Source organism: Dama dama, chromosome 5, assembly GCF_033118175.1.
Source record: "Dama dama isolate Ldn47 chromosome 5, ASM3311817v1, whole genome shotgun sequence".
NCBI classification, from domain to species: Eukaryota; Metazoa; Chordata; class Mammalia; order Artiodactyla; family Cervidae; genus Dama; species Dama dama.
Window position 1 is genome coordinate 9,447,686 of NC_083685.1, and position 13,162 is coordinate 9,460,847.

At 53.5% G+C, this 13,162-nt stretch overlaps 1 protein-coding gene across 2 annotated transcripts; it reads right to left on the reverse strand.

Moving 5' to 3' along the window:
* Positions 1-1,938: 1,938 nt before the first annotated feature.
* MMAB (metabolism of cobalamin associated B) lies at positions 1,939-13,028 on the reverse strand. Of its 2 annotated transcripts, none has more exons than XM_061141711.1 (9): positions 12,847-13,028; positions 11,291-11,352; positions 10,577-10,670; positions 8,267-8,324; positions 5,737-5,809; positions 5,401-5,498; positions 4,780-4,844; positions 2,953-3,012; positions 1,939-2,337 (listed from the first exon to the last, which is right to left on the reverse strand). In XM_061141711.1, exons 1-9 carry the CDS (start codon positions 12,960-12,962, stop codon positions 2,238-2,240), a joined length of 726 nt encoding a protein of 241 aa, XP_060997694.1. In that variant the 5' UTR covers positions 12,963-13,028; the 3' UTR covers positions 1,939-2,237. The 2 variants fall into 2 exon arrangements, with proteins under 2 accessions (XP_060997694.1, XP_060997695.1); XM_061141712.1 differs by having other exon boundaries at positions 5,712-5,809.
* Between the last annotated feature and the right edge of the window lie 134 nt (positions 13,029-13,162).

Here is a 13,162-nt window from a genome sequence, read left to right on the forward strand (position 1 = left end):
AGCTGGAATATCCAACCACCTCCGGCCGTGGCACTAAATACATTCCTGAGAGCCAGACCAGGACCAGCAGGAGGCAGGTGGAGCACTCTCTTGGGTGCAAAATGTATGGAAATGCCTCCAAATCCAGGGAGCAAGAGAAATAATGCTTTCATGCCGTAATTTTTTAAAAATCAAAATTATGCAAAAAAAAAAAACTGCCTGCCTTTTCTCCTCCAACCCTTGTTACCGTGCGATGGAAACAATCGTTTACGAGGGTTGACAGGGGCTGCAAACGGGCTCTGTTGACAGTTGTGTGTTTTGATCGTGGAGTTTTGTTAACTTTTCCCACTGGGTTCCAGACCCAGGCAGATCTTTTGAGGAGTGTCTGGGGGATGAACACATTTTTCCTTTCGCTTCTGGCTCCCATGTGGCTGCATCAGGCACAGGACATGCCTACATCTGCACGTTTCTCAGGGGTGTTTGTTTCTTCAAGTGTCTGTTTCTCGGAGATGTTCACAATGGAAGGGACGGTGTGGAGTGGTTGGGACTTGGGAACCTGGGGCTACCATCTGGCCTACGACAGCCCTTCCCAGCAAGGGCTGGTGGGTCGGGGATTTAACTACAGGCAAAAGGCCTTATTTCAAAGATCAGCCCTTGAGGACGCTATCTACTCAAACCACTTGTCTTCTCCTTTGTAGGATGGTCTACCATGGCAGGGAGTGCAGGGCTGTTGTTTTATTACGTACAACCTGCTCCTTCTTGGATGATGCTAAGGTGCAGGAAGGATCGAGTGACTTGATGGATTCTAGGAGCTCCTAGAACATACCCCTCCCCAGCCCAGCCTGAGTGCCCACCCGCTCAGCCACACACTGCCTTTAGCCTGTTCGGTGCCGTTCTCAGCTCTGTTCACACCGGCCGAGCCGCCTGCTGTCCACCAGACCTGGTGCCGACTGCTGGTCAGGGCCACTTCCTGGAGGGTTTTCGCTGTCATTCATGGTCACCTGCACCTTACCCATTTTGCCCAAGTCCAGGAACAACAGGACCCAGAGGGGAGGAGATATGATGTTCCCTCCAGCAAAATGAGCAGGCAAGTTGGTTAAGAATGAAAGCAGAGGCAAGCACAAAACTCATCATTTTACTGTTTGCTGACTTGCTGGCAAGGACGGCCGGAGGGACCCGCCTTCCCGCGCTTCATGCTAATGACCGATGGCCGGATGGAGTTCACTGGACCTTTCCGCCCTGCCTGTGAGAGCCGATCCCCCCCAACTCGTTTCCTGCAATTAGCGGTGTGGAACCTTCAGGATCTCAGGGCTGCTGCCTCGCCCTTCATAAATATCTCCCTTCCCAAGGACACAGCTGGCGCGGGCAGTGTTGCTTCATAGCGGGAGGGAGCCGCGGTGACAACTAAAATAAAATACAGCCGTGGTCTGGATCTCAGAGGCAAAAACCAGCCAAGTGCAATATCAGAGAAGTTGGTCTGGTCTGTGTCAGCCTCGCTGGAACTGTAAGAGCTTATTCTCTGAAGCTGAAGGCACTCCACCTCTGGCCCCTGGACACTGCCGCCCCAGGCAGGACAGGCCCCCCTCAAAGCAGCAGTGTCCCTCTCTTGCAGGGGCCTCTGGCCCCGATGGAGGGAGACTCCCCTTGAGAGAGGATTCCCCAGGCCGCACCCCCCGCCACGCACACACTTCAAGTCCAAGTGTTTCCAAGGCCTCACCTGCCAGTCTGCAGCCGTCCTCCGCCTGTGATGAGTGGCTCAGAGGTGACTAAACTCCAAATCCTGTCTGCCTTCCCCTTTATAAATGTGACATTTAAAGCCCCTTTGGCAGAGGTAAATCACAATTACATTTCCAAGGGCCTCTGGTAACATTCCAAATCCTCAGACAGCCAGAGTTGCCAGTGGAAGGCCTCGTGCTGTCTCTCTCTCTCTCTCACACACACACACACACACACGGTGCACGCCGTTCCCACTTTTATTCTTTTTTTCTGCTTGGTTCCTCAATGAAGCAATCACTTTATCTTTCTTTCCTGCAACAGCGAGTTCATTCCCATTTCCTGGAAGACCGAGGAGAATCCAGGGGAAGAGGGTAGGATTCTCTACCAACCACAGCTCCCAAAGGAAGTGGCAGGGCTGTGACAGGAAGCCGGGTCTGGATGGAAGACCAGCTTCTGGCCCCTGTGGGTGAGATTTTCAGGGATCAGGAAGTGAGGGCGAAGTCTTCCCCTCACCGTTGTCACTTCCATTCTTTCCCAGAGTCTCAGGTGCGATCCGACGGGTCATTTTTCTTGTATATCTTTTCTGGATTCCCTTCCTTCATGGCTGTGTATCTGGCTAATGTGAAGAGATAGTCGCTGAGTCTGGAGGGGCAGAAGCAGGCAAACAGAATGGACTGAAATGAGAGATCAATGCTAACCGGGTCCTCCCTAAACAAGCCTTCAAGGAGGAAATATCAATCACACACCCCCAGGAGCATCGGGCAGGACAGCGGGTGCTCAGCCAACCCAGGCTTGATGGATGGCATGCGAGGCCAGCTTCCATGCGAGCCCGCCACCCGGCTCTGGCGCCAGGGCTGGGCGGTTTCTGCAGGAAGAGGCCGCTGCCCTGCCCAGCCTCATGGGGCTGGCGACTTTGGGCCCCATCCCTGGTTTCTGCACCTTCCGATGACCAGGGCTGGTGCCTCCCAAACTGGGGTGTGCACACAAGTCCCCTAGGGATCCTGGCGACAGGCAGATCAGATTCTGATTGGAGAGGACCGGCTGGGCCGGGCCTGGATTTGGCAAGTGTAAGCGACACCCAGGCGATACTGGAGCTGCTGGTCTAAGGAACTCACTTTGAGCAGAGGGGGGCCTAGGACTGGCTTCTCAACCTCGACACAACTGAAGCAAATGAATGAGGGAGTCTCGTTCCGTGGTCGTTACTCCCCATAGTGTGCCTACGTTTTCTGACAGGCTCTTCAGATCCCATCTGAGTACCTGTTTAAGAACTTGGCCACGTTTGCATCGGTCTCACCCATCTGGACAAGAGGCACCACGCTAGAAGAGGCGGAAACACAGCGTCACACTGTTGTTATGGATTCAACACGCTTGGGGCCCGGGGCTGTGTCCCGAGCCAGCATCTCCCTCCCACTGCAGCCTGACCGGGCATCCTCGCCAGTCTGAGCGCAGACATTCTAGAAAATGCTCATTGGAGATGAGGGCCAATGACGTGGCAGCCCCTCCGGGCCCGTCGCCTCTGCTGCATAACCCCTGCTGGGAGGTGCTCACCCCAAACCGAGGCCCAGGTTTATGTCCCCACCCCAGGGGTTTCGTCACCCAGGCATGGGTTTGGTGTCCTGAGGACCCTCCTCTGCTCGGCCAGTCCCCGTTGTTGGACCTTTCTTTGGACTGTCTCCACGTTTTTGCTACTATGCGCACTGCTGATGTGGGTGGCTCTGTGCAAATGACTCTTTTTTTTCCTTCTGAAGCTGAAGCTCTTCTGTGACCCAGCGTCCCTTTACGAACCACTTGGGTCCAAGAGCCTTTCATGAGAACTGAAACCTTCATGACATGGGGCCGTGGACAGAGCTCAGGTTTGGAGCAGACACACCTGGGTTCCAGTCTGAGCTCTGCCATGGACCACCCAGGGGACCCTGGCCACGGTGTCACCTCTGAGCCCCAATTTCCTGACCCCGGCAGAGTGGGGACTGCCACCACCTCTCTTCCCAGCTTACCACAAGGAATCAATGAAATAATGAATACAAAGCGCCCAGCACGGCCTCGTCTGTTGTATACAGACGCTTTATTGTCGTTTTTTCTGTAAAGCTGAGTGGCAGCCTGGCTTATGAATCGTGTTAAATGGAGATTTTGCACAATCACTCTTTTATTTATCTCAATATTTATTTGACTGTGCTGGGTTTCAGATGGGATCTTTGTTGCGGCATGTAGGATCCTTTTTTTTTTTTTTAGTATTTATTTATTTTGCTGCCCTGGGTCGTAACTTGTGGCAGGTAGGATCTTTTTAGTGGTGGCATATGAACTCTTAGTTGCAGCATGTGGGATCTAGTTCCCTGACCCGGAATCGAACCCGGGCCCCCTGCGTTGGGAATGTGGAGTCTTAGCCACTGGACCCTCAGGGAAGTCCCTGCAATTGCTCTTTTAATGTTTCCTTGATAAGGCTGTCAGCAGCTTCTGGGAGGTTCCCTCCTCTCCGACTCCGAACTTGGGGACGGGGGCAGCTGGTGGCTGGCTGGTCTGGGCCCTTCTCCACCCAGCACCCAGTAGTCACCCCATGGCCTAGAGCCAGTCATCAGCTTTCAGGATAAAGGCAGAGCCCTTGGGTGCAGGAGGCTCTGCCTGGCCTGGCCTGGGCTCAGCCTCCAGCCTCACTGTGCCCCACGCCCCTCACTCTGAACCAGACCTCCGGCCTCCTTTCTGTGCGTTCAGCGCAGACTGCTCCTCTGCCCTTGCTGTCCCCTTGCCCTGGACACTCTGTCCACCATTCTCCCCCACTCACTACTGCCCCCCCATGCCCAGCTGCAGGCTGGGTCACCCTGGGGCCAAGCACCCTCCATCACAGCTGTCATCATGCTGTCGAGCTTTTCGATCTGTTTAAGTTAACCTGAAGAACGGGGAGCCTTCACTGAAGACGCATCTGAATTTCACACCACCTGAGTGGTATTATCATTATGATTAATCAACTAGACCTGCTGGGCCTCCCCCGCCCCCCTGTTGCTGGAGCTGTCCGCTTCAGCACCAGCTCTGATCTCACCAGGGACCACTGTGTCCCCCCCCACCGAGGCCCTGCTCCCAGGGGCCCCGTACCGTCTCTCGGCTCGGCGACATATGGCCCGACAGAAGTGCAGTGCGGAGCTGCTCTTGCCTCCTGACTGAAAGAAGAAAGCGGGTGTTGGCTGGGGTGGGGGTGGGGTTGAGGGGGGTTGGGGGGTGCCCACTGCAGACAGGGAGCTCAGATGGACTGATGGGCATGCAGGCTCACCACAACCCAGGGCAGTGTTCTGCCTCCAGGGGCCCTACTGGGGTGTAGTCTCCGGGTGTTGTCACTCAGTCGTGTCTGACTCTTTATGACCCCATGGACTGTGGCCCGCCAGGCTCCTCTGTACATGGGATTCTCCAGGCAAGAATATGGGGTTGCCATGCCCTCCTCCAGGGGATCTTCCCAACCCAGGGATTGAACCCGGGTCTCCTGCACCGCAGGCAGATTCTTTACTGTCTGAGCCTCAATGGAAGCCTCTGGGTACCCCCCCTCTAAGGCAGGCAGGGATGGGAATGGGACCAGTGAGGGTCTGGAGGGGACTTGGGGGCTGGGGGACAGCTTCTGTCACTGTTACACATTAAAGAGGGGGACTTTTGTCACTGCCGGTGTGTTGGGGTCAATACACGCACCCGCTGCCACCCTACAGGCTGAGGCAGCCGGGTACCTACAGGCAGGATGAAAGCGGTGAGTGGGGGCAGCTGGCCAGAGTATCTGTCGATCCACTGCTCCAGCTCCAGGACAGGCCCCGCCTCGAACGTGGCATGTTCTGCGGAGCCAAGGAGACCAGCACTGCGTGAGGCCACGGCCCCGGGATCACAAGGAGCCCGCCCTGGTCTCTTTCCATCCAGGTGCCCTGCAAACCACTCCACTGGCTCAGAGGCACCTTCCCTCTCAGGCTGCAAGGCCAGGCTGACAGGGGTCCCAGGTGCCCCCCAGGAGAGGGTTCCCCAGGCCTCCACAGGGCCCTCTGAGCACACACCCAGTGCATTCAGGGAGAGATTTACTTAAGTGAGCCTCCCTGGCTGAGGAGCGCGGAGTCGCCAGGGCAGAGCCGACGTCCTGCAGGGAGCACTGGATCTGGGGGAGGAGAGGAAGGCGCGGTTTAGAACCTTGTCAAGCAGGCCACGCGAGGTCCCCTGCGTCCATGCACAGGACCTGGGGGGCTGGGGCTCTGAACCAGAGCCCTCAGATCCTCAGGCTGCTAAGGAGCTGGCATCTAAAGGCTATTAGAAGCTGTCTGAACCCGCAGAACATCTGCCCTGGTTGGCAGGGGACTTGGCTCCCTTGGGGACATCTGGGTGATACAGATGGTGAGTGTTAAGGGCCCCGGGGTGGTTAGGAAGAATCCTCTCGCCCGACCCTCCTCTCCCATATGCAGGGGCCCTGTGAGGTCTTTTTCTTTTCTCTAACCTAACAGCCTTGGTTTTCTAACCTATAACACCTGGGCTGAGAGACCCAAGGTGGCAGTGCTTTTTATTTTATCTATATCCTTCTTCTTCTTCAATAATTTATTTTTGGCTGCGCTGGATCTTTGCTGCTGAGTGGGCTTTTCTCGAGTTGTGGCGAGTGGGGGCTACCCTCTAGTGGCAGGGTCTGGGCTTCTCATTGCCGTGGCTTCTCTTGTTGCGGAGCATGGGCTCTAGGCCTCGGGTTTCAGTAGTTGCGGCACACAGGCTCTAGAATGCAGGCTCAATAAGTTGTGGTGCATGGGCTTAGTTACTCTGCGGCATGTGGCATCTTCCCGGATCAGGGATCGAACCTGTGTCTCTGGCATCGGCAGGCAGATTCTTTACCACTGAGCCACCAGGAAAGCCTGACAGTGCTTTTTAAACTGGACAGGACACATCTGCCCTCTAATGAGAAGGCCACCATGGCAATGTGCTGGAAGCAGGACAGAGCTCCTTGGGCCACCAGGCCGCAGACTCTGCTTGAGTTATGTGACCGTGTGGCGTCTCCATGGCTTCCGGCTGAAAGTGACCTCACAGTCCCACCCCGCAGCTGGCCACCTGCAGTGTTCGCCCTGGGGCTGGAGAGAGGTGACCGCCACCTGGGAATTGGATCCTCGCCCCGCTGGGATTCCTGGCTGCAGGGCCTCGGCCTGAGCCTCACTTTTGTCCTCTGTAAGATGTGAAAGCTGGCCTCCACCTCATGGACTTCTGCAGGGAGAGCTGGGAACAGGCTGCCTGGCCTTCTACAGGCCCCGGAGCAACCTAGGAGAACAAGTCACAGTCCACATCCTTGGGGAACCCAGGCCATATGCCTGGTGATTCCTATCTGTGGTAGCTCAGATGGTAAAGTGTCTGCCTGCAATGTGGGAGACCTGGGTTCGATCCCTGGGTTGGGAAGATCCCTGAGTTGGGAGGATCCTCTGGAGAAGGAACTGACAACCCACTCCAGTTTTCTTGACTGGAAGATCCCATGGACGGTGGAGGCTGGCGGGCTACAGTCAATGAGGTCGCAAAGAGTCAGAAACGACTGAGCAACTAACACTTTCACTTTCGACCAGAAGCACAGGAGCTGTGGGAGCCTGGGAGAGGCACAGTTGGAGGCGGGGGTGGCCTGAACAGCCTTGGAGAAGATGATGTCAAAACTGTCACTCAAAGTATGCGGCCTAAAGTAAGGGGGGCTCATCGTGTCATTGCACCCCCCTGCCCCCAGGCAAACCCTGCTCAGAGGTGGGCACAGCAGACCAGAAACGACCACTGTGGGTGCCAACCGTTCCTCATGATGAGGCTGAAGACCAGTCTCCCTCACACAGGAGGTGCCGCATTCATAGAATGTTCCAGCTGTTTATGCCTCCCAACCTTGGGCAGCCCCTCACTGCCCTGCATCTGCTCCCAGGGGCCCCTGCGTGCTCCAGTCTGGCCTGGAGGACCGAAGCGGGCTGAGGGCTGACCCCCCCAGGGGCCAGCAGACTCAGGTCAGCATGTAGACTGAAGCCTGGGGTGTGTCCTTTGTGCTCTAGGGGTGGCAGCCCTGCCTCCATTTCTGAAGTCCTCTCTGAGGACCAAAGCCTGGCTGCCTCTTAAGGAACAGAGCCGTCATTCTAAGAACCCTACTATCCCCCAACCAAGGGTTCCCCGCAGCTGGGCCTCCCGGGTTTCTCAACCTCACAGCCACTGACACTTTGGCCCAGGTTATCCTCTGGGGTGGGGGCGGGGGTGCGGGGTCGGGGGTGTCCTGTGCATTGTAGGACATTTAGCTGCTTCTCTGCCTCTACCCACCAGACCCCAACAGCACTTCCACCTCCAGTTGTGACGACCAAAAACATCTCCGGACATTGCCCCATGTCCTGGGCTGAGACCACTGACCTCACATTTCCCTCTCTGAGAGAGAGCCTCCTCACTCACCTGTGAGGGAGGGTGATCTCTGTGTGTTCCCATCTTACAGATGAAGAAACTGAGGCTCACAGAGGGAAAGTGACTAGTCCCAGGTGACACAGAGAGGAAGTGATGGTCGGATGACAATTCCAGTTATGGCCACCAGGCCTCGGGGTGGAAAATTCCCAGCTCCCGGTAAGACAATGTTACTCACTTTCTGAAGCTCTTCCACAAACGGGTGGCCCTTTTCTGCAATTAATTCCATAGCAAACCTACGAGGAAAATGGAAAAAGAATTTGCCTTGAATATAACATCCCTAGGCCCCGTCTTGAGTGTTAGTTGCTCCATCTTTCAGATCTGTAGCTCACCAGGCTGCTCTGTCCATGGAATTCTCCAGGCAAGAATACTGGAGTGGGTAGAGATTCCCTTCTCCAGGGGATCTTCCCCATCTAGGGATCGGACCCAGGTCTCTCACACTGCAGGCAGATACTTTATCATCTGAGCCACCAGGGAAGCCCTGTCTTGCTGGAAGGTAACACCTTCTCAGGTGACAGACCATTTTGCTAACTGAGCTATCACAAGAAAGGGGCTGTTTTTTTTTTTTTTGTAGTTGACAATGTTTTTAAAACATCATAACCTTACATATGATTGGGGGTATTTGTTTTTCATATCACTCATCCAGTAACAACTCTTCTCTCAGTGCCCCCTCTGACCAGGCCTAAGTGATCCATATGAACAGAGGTGACACAGGCAGCAGAATCCACAGCTGAGTTTTGGCCGGGCCCCTGACCCACGTCACCTGAGGGATGAGGGGCTGCTGATTGGCTAATTCCAAACAACCAGTGATGCTAAAACCTGCCTTCCCGGCCCTCTGCCTGCTTCATCTTGTGTGTACCTCTCCTTTCCCACACTTTTCCCACACACACCAAGGGGTCTGCCCTCTACTCTGCTGGCAGTCTAGTTCCACCTCCCATTATCCATCCTGAAAACCTTATTTAGTCAGCCTTGTCATTGAGAACTGACAGCCCTGAACAAGTAGCTCTTAATAATTAATAATAATGAAGATAATAATAATAGCTAGCATTACAATTAGTGCTAGCTACCTGGCACTAAGCGGGGAACATGGAATTCTCTCATTCCATCCTCACAAGAAACCACTGAGATTAGATACTTTTACTATGATCATTTGACAGAACAGAAAACAGGCTCAGAGAGGCCAGGTGATTTGCCTAAAGTCACACAGCCAGTCGGCAGTGTGACAGAATTTGAACCCACGTCATTGATTTCTTGGAGAAGGAAATGGCAACCCATTCCAGTGTTCTTGCCATCCCCCAGGGATGGGGGAGCCTGGTGAGCTGCCGTCTATGGGGTCGCACAGAGTCAAACACGACTGAAGCGACTTAGCAGCAGCAGCAGCATTGATTTCTACTGTTGCCTTTGAAATGTATTATAAGTGAAACTCGCTCAGTCTTGTCTGACTCTTTGTGACTCCATGGACTGTAGCCGGCCAGGCTCCTCTGTCCATGGAATTCTCCAGGCAAGAATACTGGAATGGGTTGCCACTTCCTTCTCCAGGGGCTCTCCCCAACCCAGGGGTTGAACCTGGGGCTTCTGTATTACAGGCAGACTCTTTACCATCTGAGCCACCAGGGAAGTCCTTCATACTATGATCATTTGACAGAACAAGAAACTGAGGCTCAGAAAGACCAGGTGATCAGCCTGAAGTCACACAGCCCATCGGAAGTGTGAGAGAATTTGAACCCAGGTCCATCTGACTACTATGACCTTCACCCCCAAGGCCACACCAGAGCTCAAGAACAAGCACTGACAGTAACCACAGCTCACGCTGCCAACAGCCTCCGGAGTGGCTTGTACTTTGTTCTCTAGTATTTGCTGCCCCTCCCACCCCTGCCGCTGGCAGGTATGTCCACATGCCTGGCTCTGGCCAGTGAAACATGAGCAGAGATGGCACGTCACTTCGTGGAAGCCTTAAGAGCCCGCATGGGCATTGCCTTGTCCTCTCTTCCCTCTGCCGTGATTACTGGCCAACGCCAGTAATCGTGTTCCAGACAGAAGCTGTCCTGCCAGCCTGAGTCCCAGAGCGAAGGCCATGCAGAGAAACACACCCAACCCAGGATGGGCTTGAAGTAAGAGGATGAAATATCCCTTTGATGGTGTTAAGTCATGAGATGTGGGCACCGTTACCCCAGCAAGGCCTGGCCGATCCTGACGACTTCCCCAAGTCCACCTTCTAAGTCATGAGCACAGTGAGGGAGCAGGGAGGGAAGGGTGAGGCAGGGGCACACAGCCCGGGGACACACAGGGACAGAAGGCAGCACATGAGCCAACGGGAAGGGTGAAGGGCATCCGCAGCCCGCAGTCTAGTGGAGCTGACTGGCTGCCCCTGTGCCTCCAGGCCGGGGTGCATTGAGGGCAAGCAGCCTCTGGGACTGGCTCTGGAGGGCCGCACCTCAGTCACGCCTGCTAATGACCCACTCACACCCAACCTCAAGTTCAGCCTTACCCGATGGCTGAGCTTAACTCATCTGTAGTTCCCACGGCTTCAAACACCTGGTCGTCTTTGGGTCTTCTTTCTCCAGTGAAGGTGCTAGAAAATCCTGTGAAAAATATTTTGCTTCCCAAATTAAAGAGTTTTTTTTTTTACCTTGATATACTCCCTCCCCCCCCAATATTTATTGATTTATTTGGCGGCACTGAGTCTTAGTTGCAGCATGTGGGATCTAGTTCCCTGATCAGGGATTGGACCCAGGCCCCCTGCATTGAGAGTGCAGTCTTAGCCACTGAACCACCAGGGAAGTACCCTGTTCTGACAGATTTTAAATTATCAAAACAATATATGCTCATTACAAAAGACAACAGGATAGGATAAAAGTATGTACAGCAAACAATGAAAGTCTGCCTGTTCATTCCTCTCTCTCACTATTCAATCTCTCTCCCAGGTAACAGTCCAAGGTGTAACCTTTCACACTGCCTTTCTGAACACACATATAAACACACACACACACACACTTTCGTCCAATGTATCCCAGCTCTGGATTGTTCTGCAACTTGCTTTTGTCATTTAATTTATCTTAGGTATCTTTCGTTTCACATCACACTTGGGTGATGCCTACTGAGATCTGTTGCATACTTTTTAATGTCTGCAAAGAATATGGAAGAACTTTAAGACAGAAGCTGCCATCTCTTACTCTGCATTTTTCACCTGTCCCCACTTTACCTTTGTCTCCTGTTTTGGTGTAGATCTTGGGGACCTTGGGAATCTTCAAGGAAGGCTGTGTCCTAAGGAGAAATACACATCAAAAGAGGGTGAGTGAGGATGGATGGCATATCCAGTGAGACACCTTCTTCAGTGGGTGACTTTGCTACCTGTACCCTTAGTGTGAGCACTTACCCCTTCAGCTTGGATCTCTTGAAATCTTTCCCCTCTGTTCCTCTTAGTTTTAAGCCCTTTGTGGGCCAGTTCTGTGTCTTGTCACACCTGTACCTGCAGAGTAGCTGATGTACTACATTGCTTAATACAGACACTCAATAAATATTTGCTGAAAGAATTTATTGATAACTTTCCTAGTCTCTGCACTGTGCTAAGTGAGTTACTGGCATTATCTCCTGGTATTATCCCTGGAATCTTCCCAAGCCCCAAAGGGAGGCACTATCTATGATGTTCATTTTATGTTTGAGGAATCTGTAGCTCACAGGATGAGACTCACCTTTCTAGGTCACCTAGGGAAGAAGTAGTAGGGCTGGATTCTGGCCCAAGACTTATTCCACAACCCCAAACCATCACTTCTATTCTACCAAGCCAGGAACTCTCTTTTAAAAAAATATTTACTTTTATTTATTTGGCTGCACTGGATCTTTAGTTGGGCACGTGGTTTCTTTCATCTTCATTGTAGCATGTGGAATCTTTAGTTGCAGCATGTGGGATCGAGGGATGGAACCCAGGCCCCCTGCATTGGGAGATTGGTCTCAGCTACTGGCAAAGAATCCGCCTGCAATGCTGGAGACCTGGGTTTAATCCCAGGGTTGGGAAGATCCCTTGGAGAAGGGAAAGGCTACCCACTCCAGTAGTCTGGCCTGGAGAATTCCATGGACTGCATAGTCCATGGGGTCACAAAGAGTCAGACATGACTGAGTGACTTTCACTTTCACTGGAAAACCAGGGAAGTCCCAAGCCAAGGGCTCTTGAAAGGGGGAAAAAAAAACCCTTCATACTATGAAGTTTCAAGTACACTCTGAAATGGAGAATTGCCAAAATAGGGTTCAAAAACAGGCATTTTCAAATAGCAACACCTTTAATACAGACTTCAACATTAAAATGTGACATTAAAAGGTTATTCAGAGGTTGAATTACCGGATCTATAAAACATATTAATCCAGTACTAAGTCAGGTTCTGAGGTCCGGGATGGGGTGCAAGTTTCAAGGTATGGGATGAGAGCCATCTTTACATCACGCTGGTGTCTCTCTGTGTCTTGACTTCTTTGCAGACAGGTTAAGATCCGAATTGAGGACACCTCCTGATTGTGAGGTCAGGCAAGATGACCCTCCTGGTTCACGTGGGCTATGCCCGGTCCTGATGGATGCTGGGTTTCGTTTGGACTTGTCTCGTGCTAAGAAATCTTGGTCTCTGGTTTCCCCGGAGCCCACGTTGCCATGGTGACGTCAGAATTAAAGAGGATTAAATCACCTGGCGATTGCTGCGGTGACCTCCCAGTGGTGTGACGTAAACACCGACAACAACTCAGGTCACGTGTCTGAGTTAACCAGGTACTCACCTGTCCCCGTCTTCCACGCCCTGGGGGCCGCGGCTCTGGAAACGGGGACACAATAGCTTGCGGGCTCCAAGGCACCCGCGCAAGCCAAGGCGACCTCCCGGGCCCCACACAGCCATGCCCCAGGCCTGTTATCAAGGGCTGACCCCGCCAGCTTCCCGTCCAGGTTCCGAGGTGACTCCACCTACCGCCGGCCGCGCCACCGCTCAGCCGCCGTCTTCTATTGGTCCGTGGCTCTCTCCCCAGGGCGGGACACTCCCAGAGACTTGCTTCCCATTGGTCCACGGAAGGAGTTGGGCGGGGAAACCCGTGAGGACTT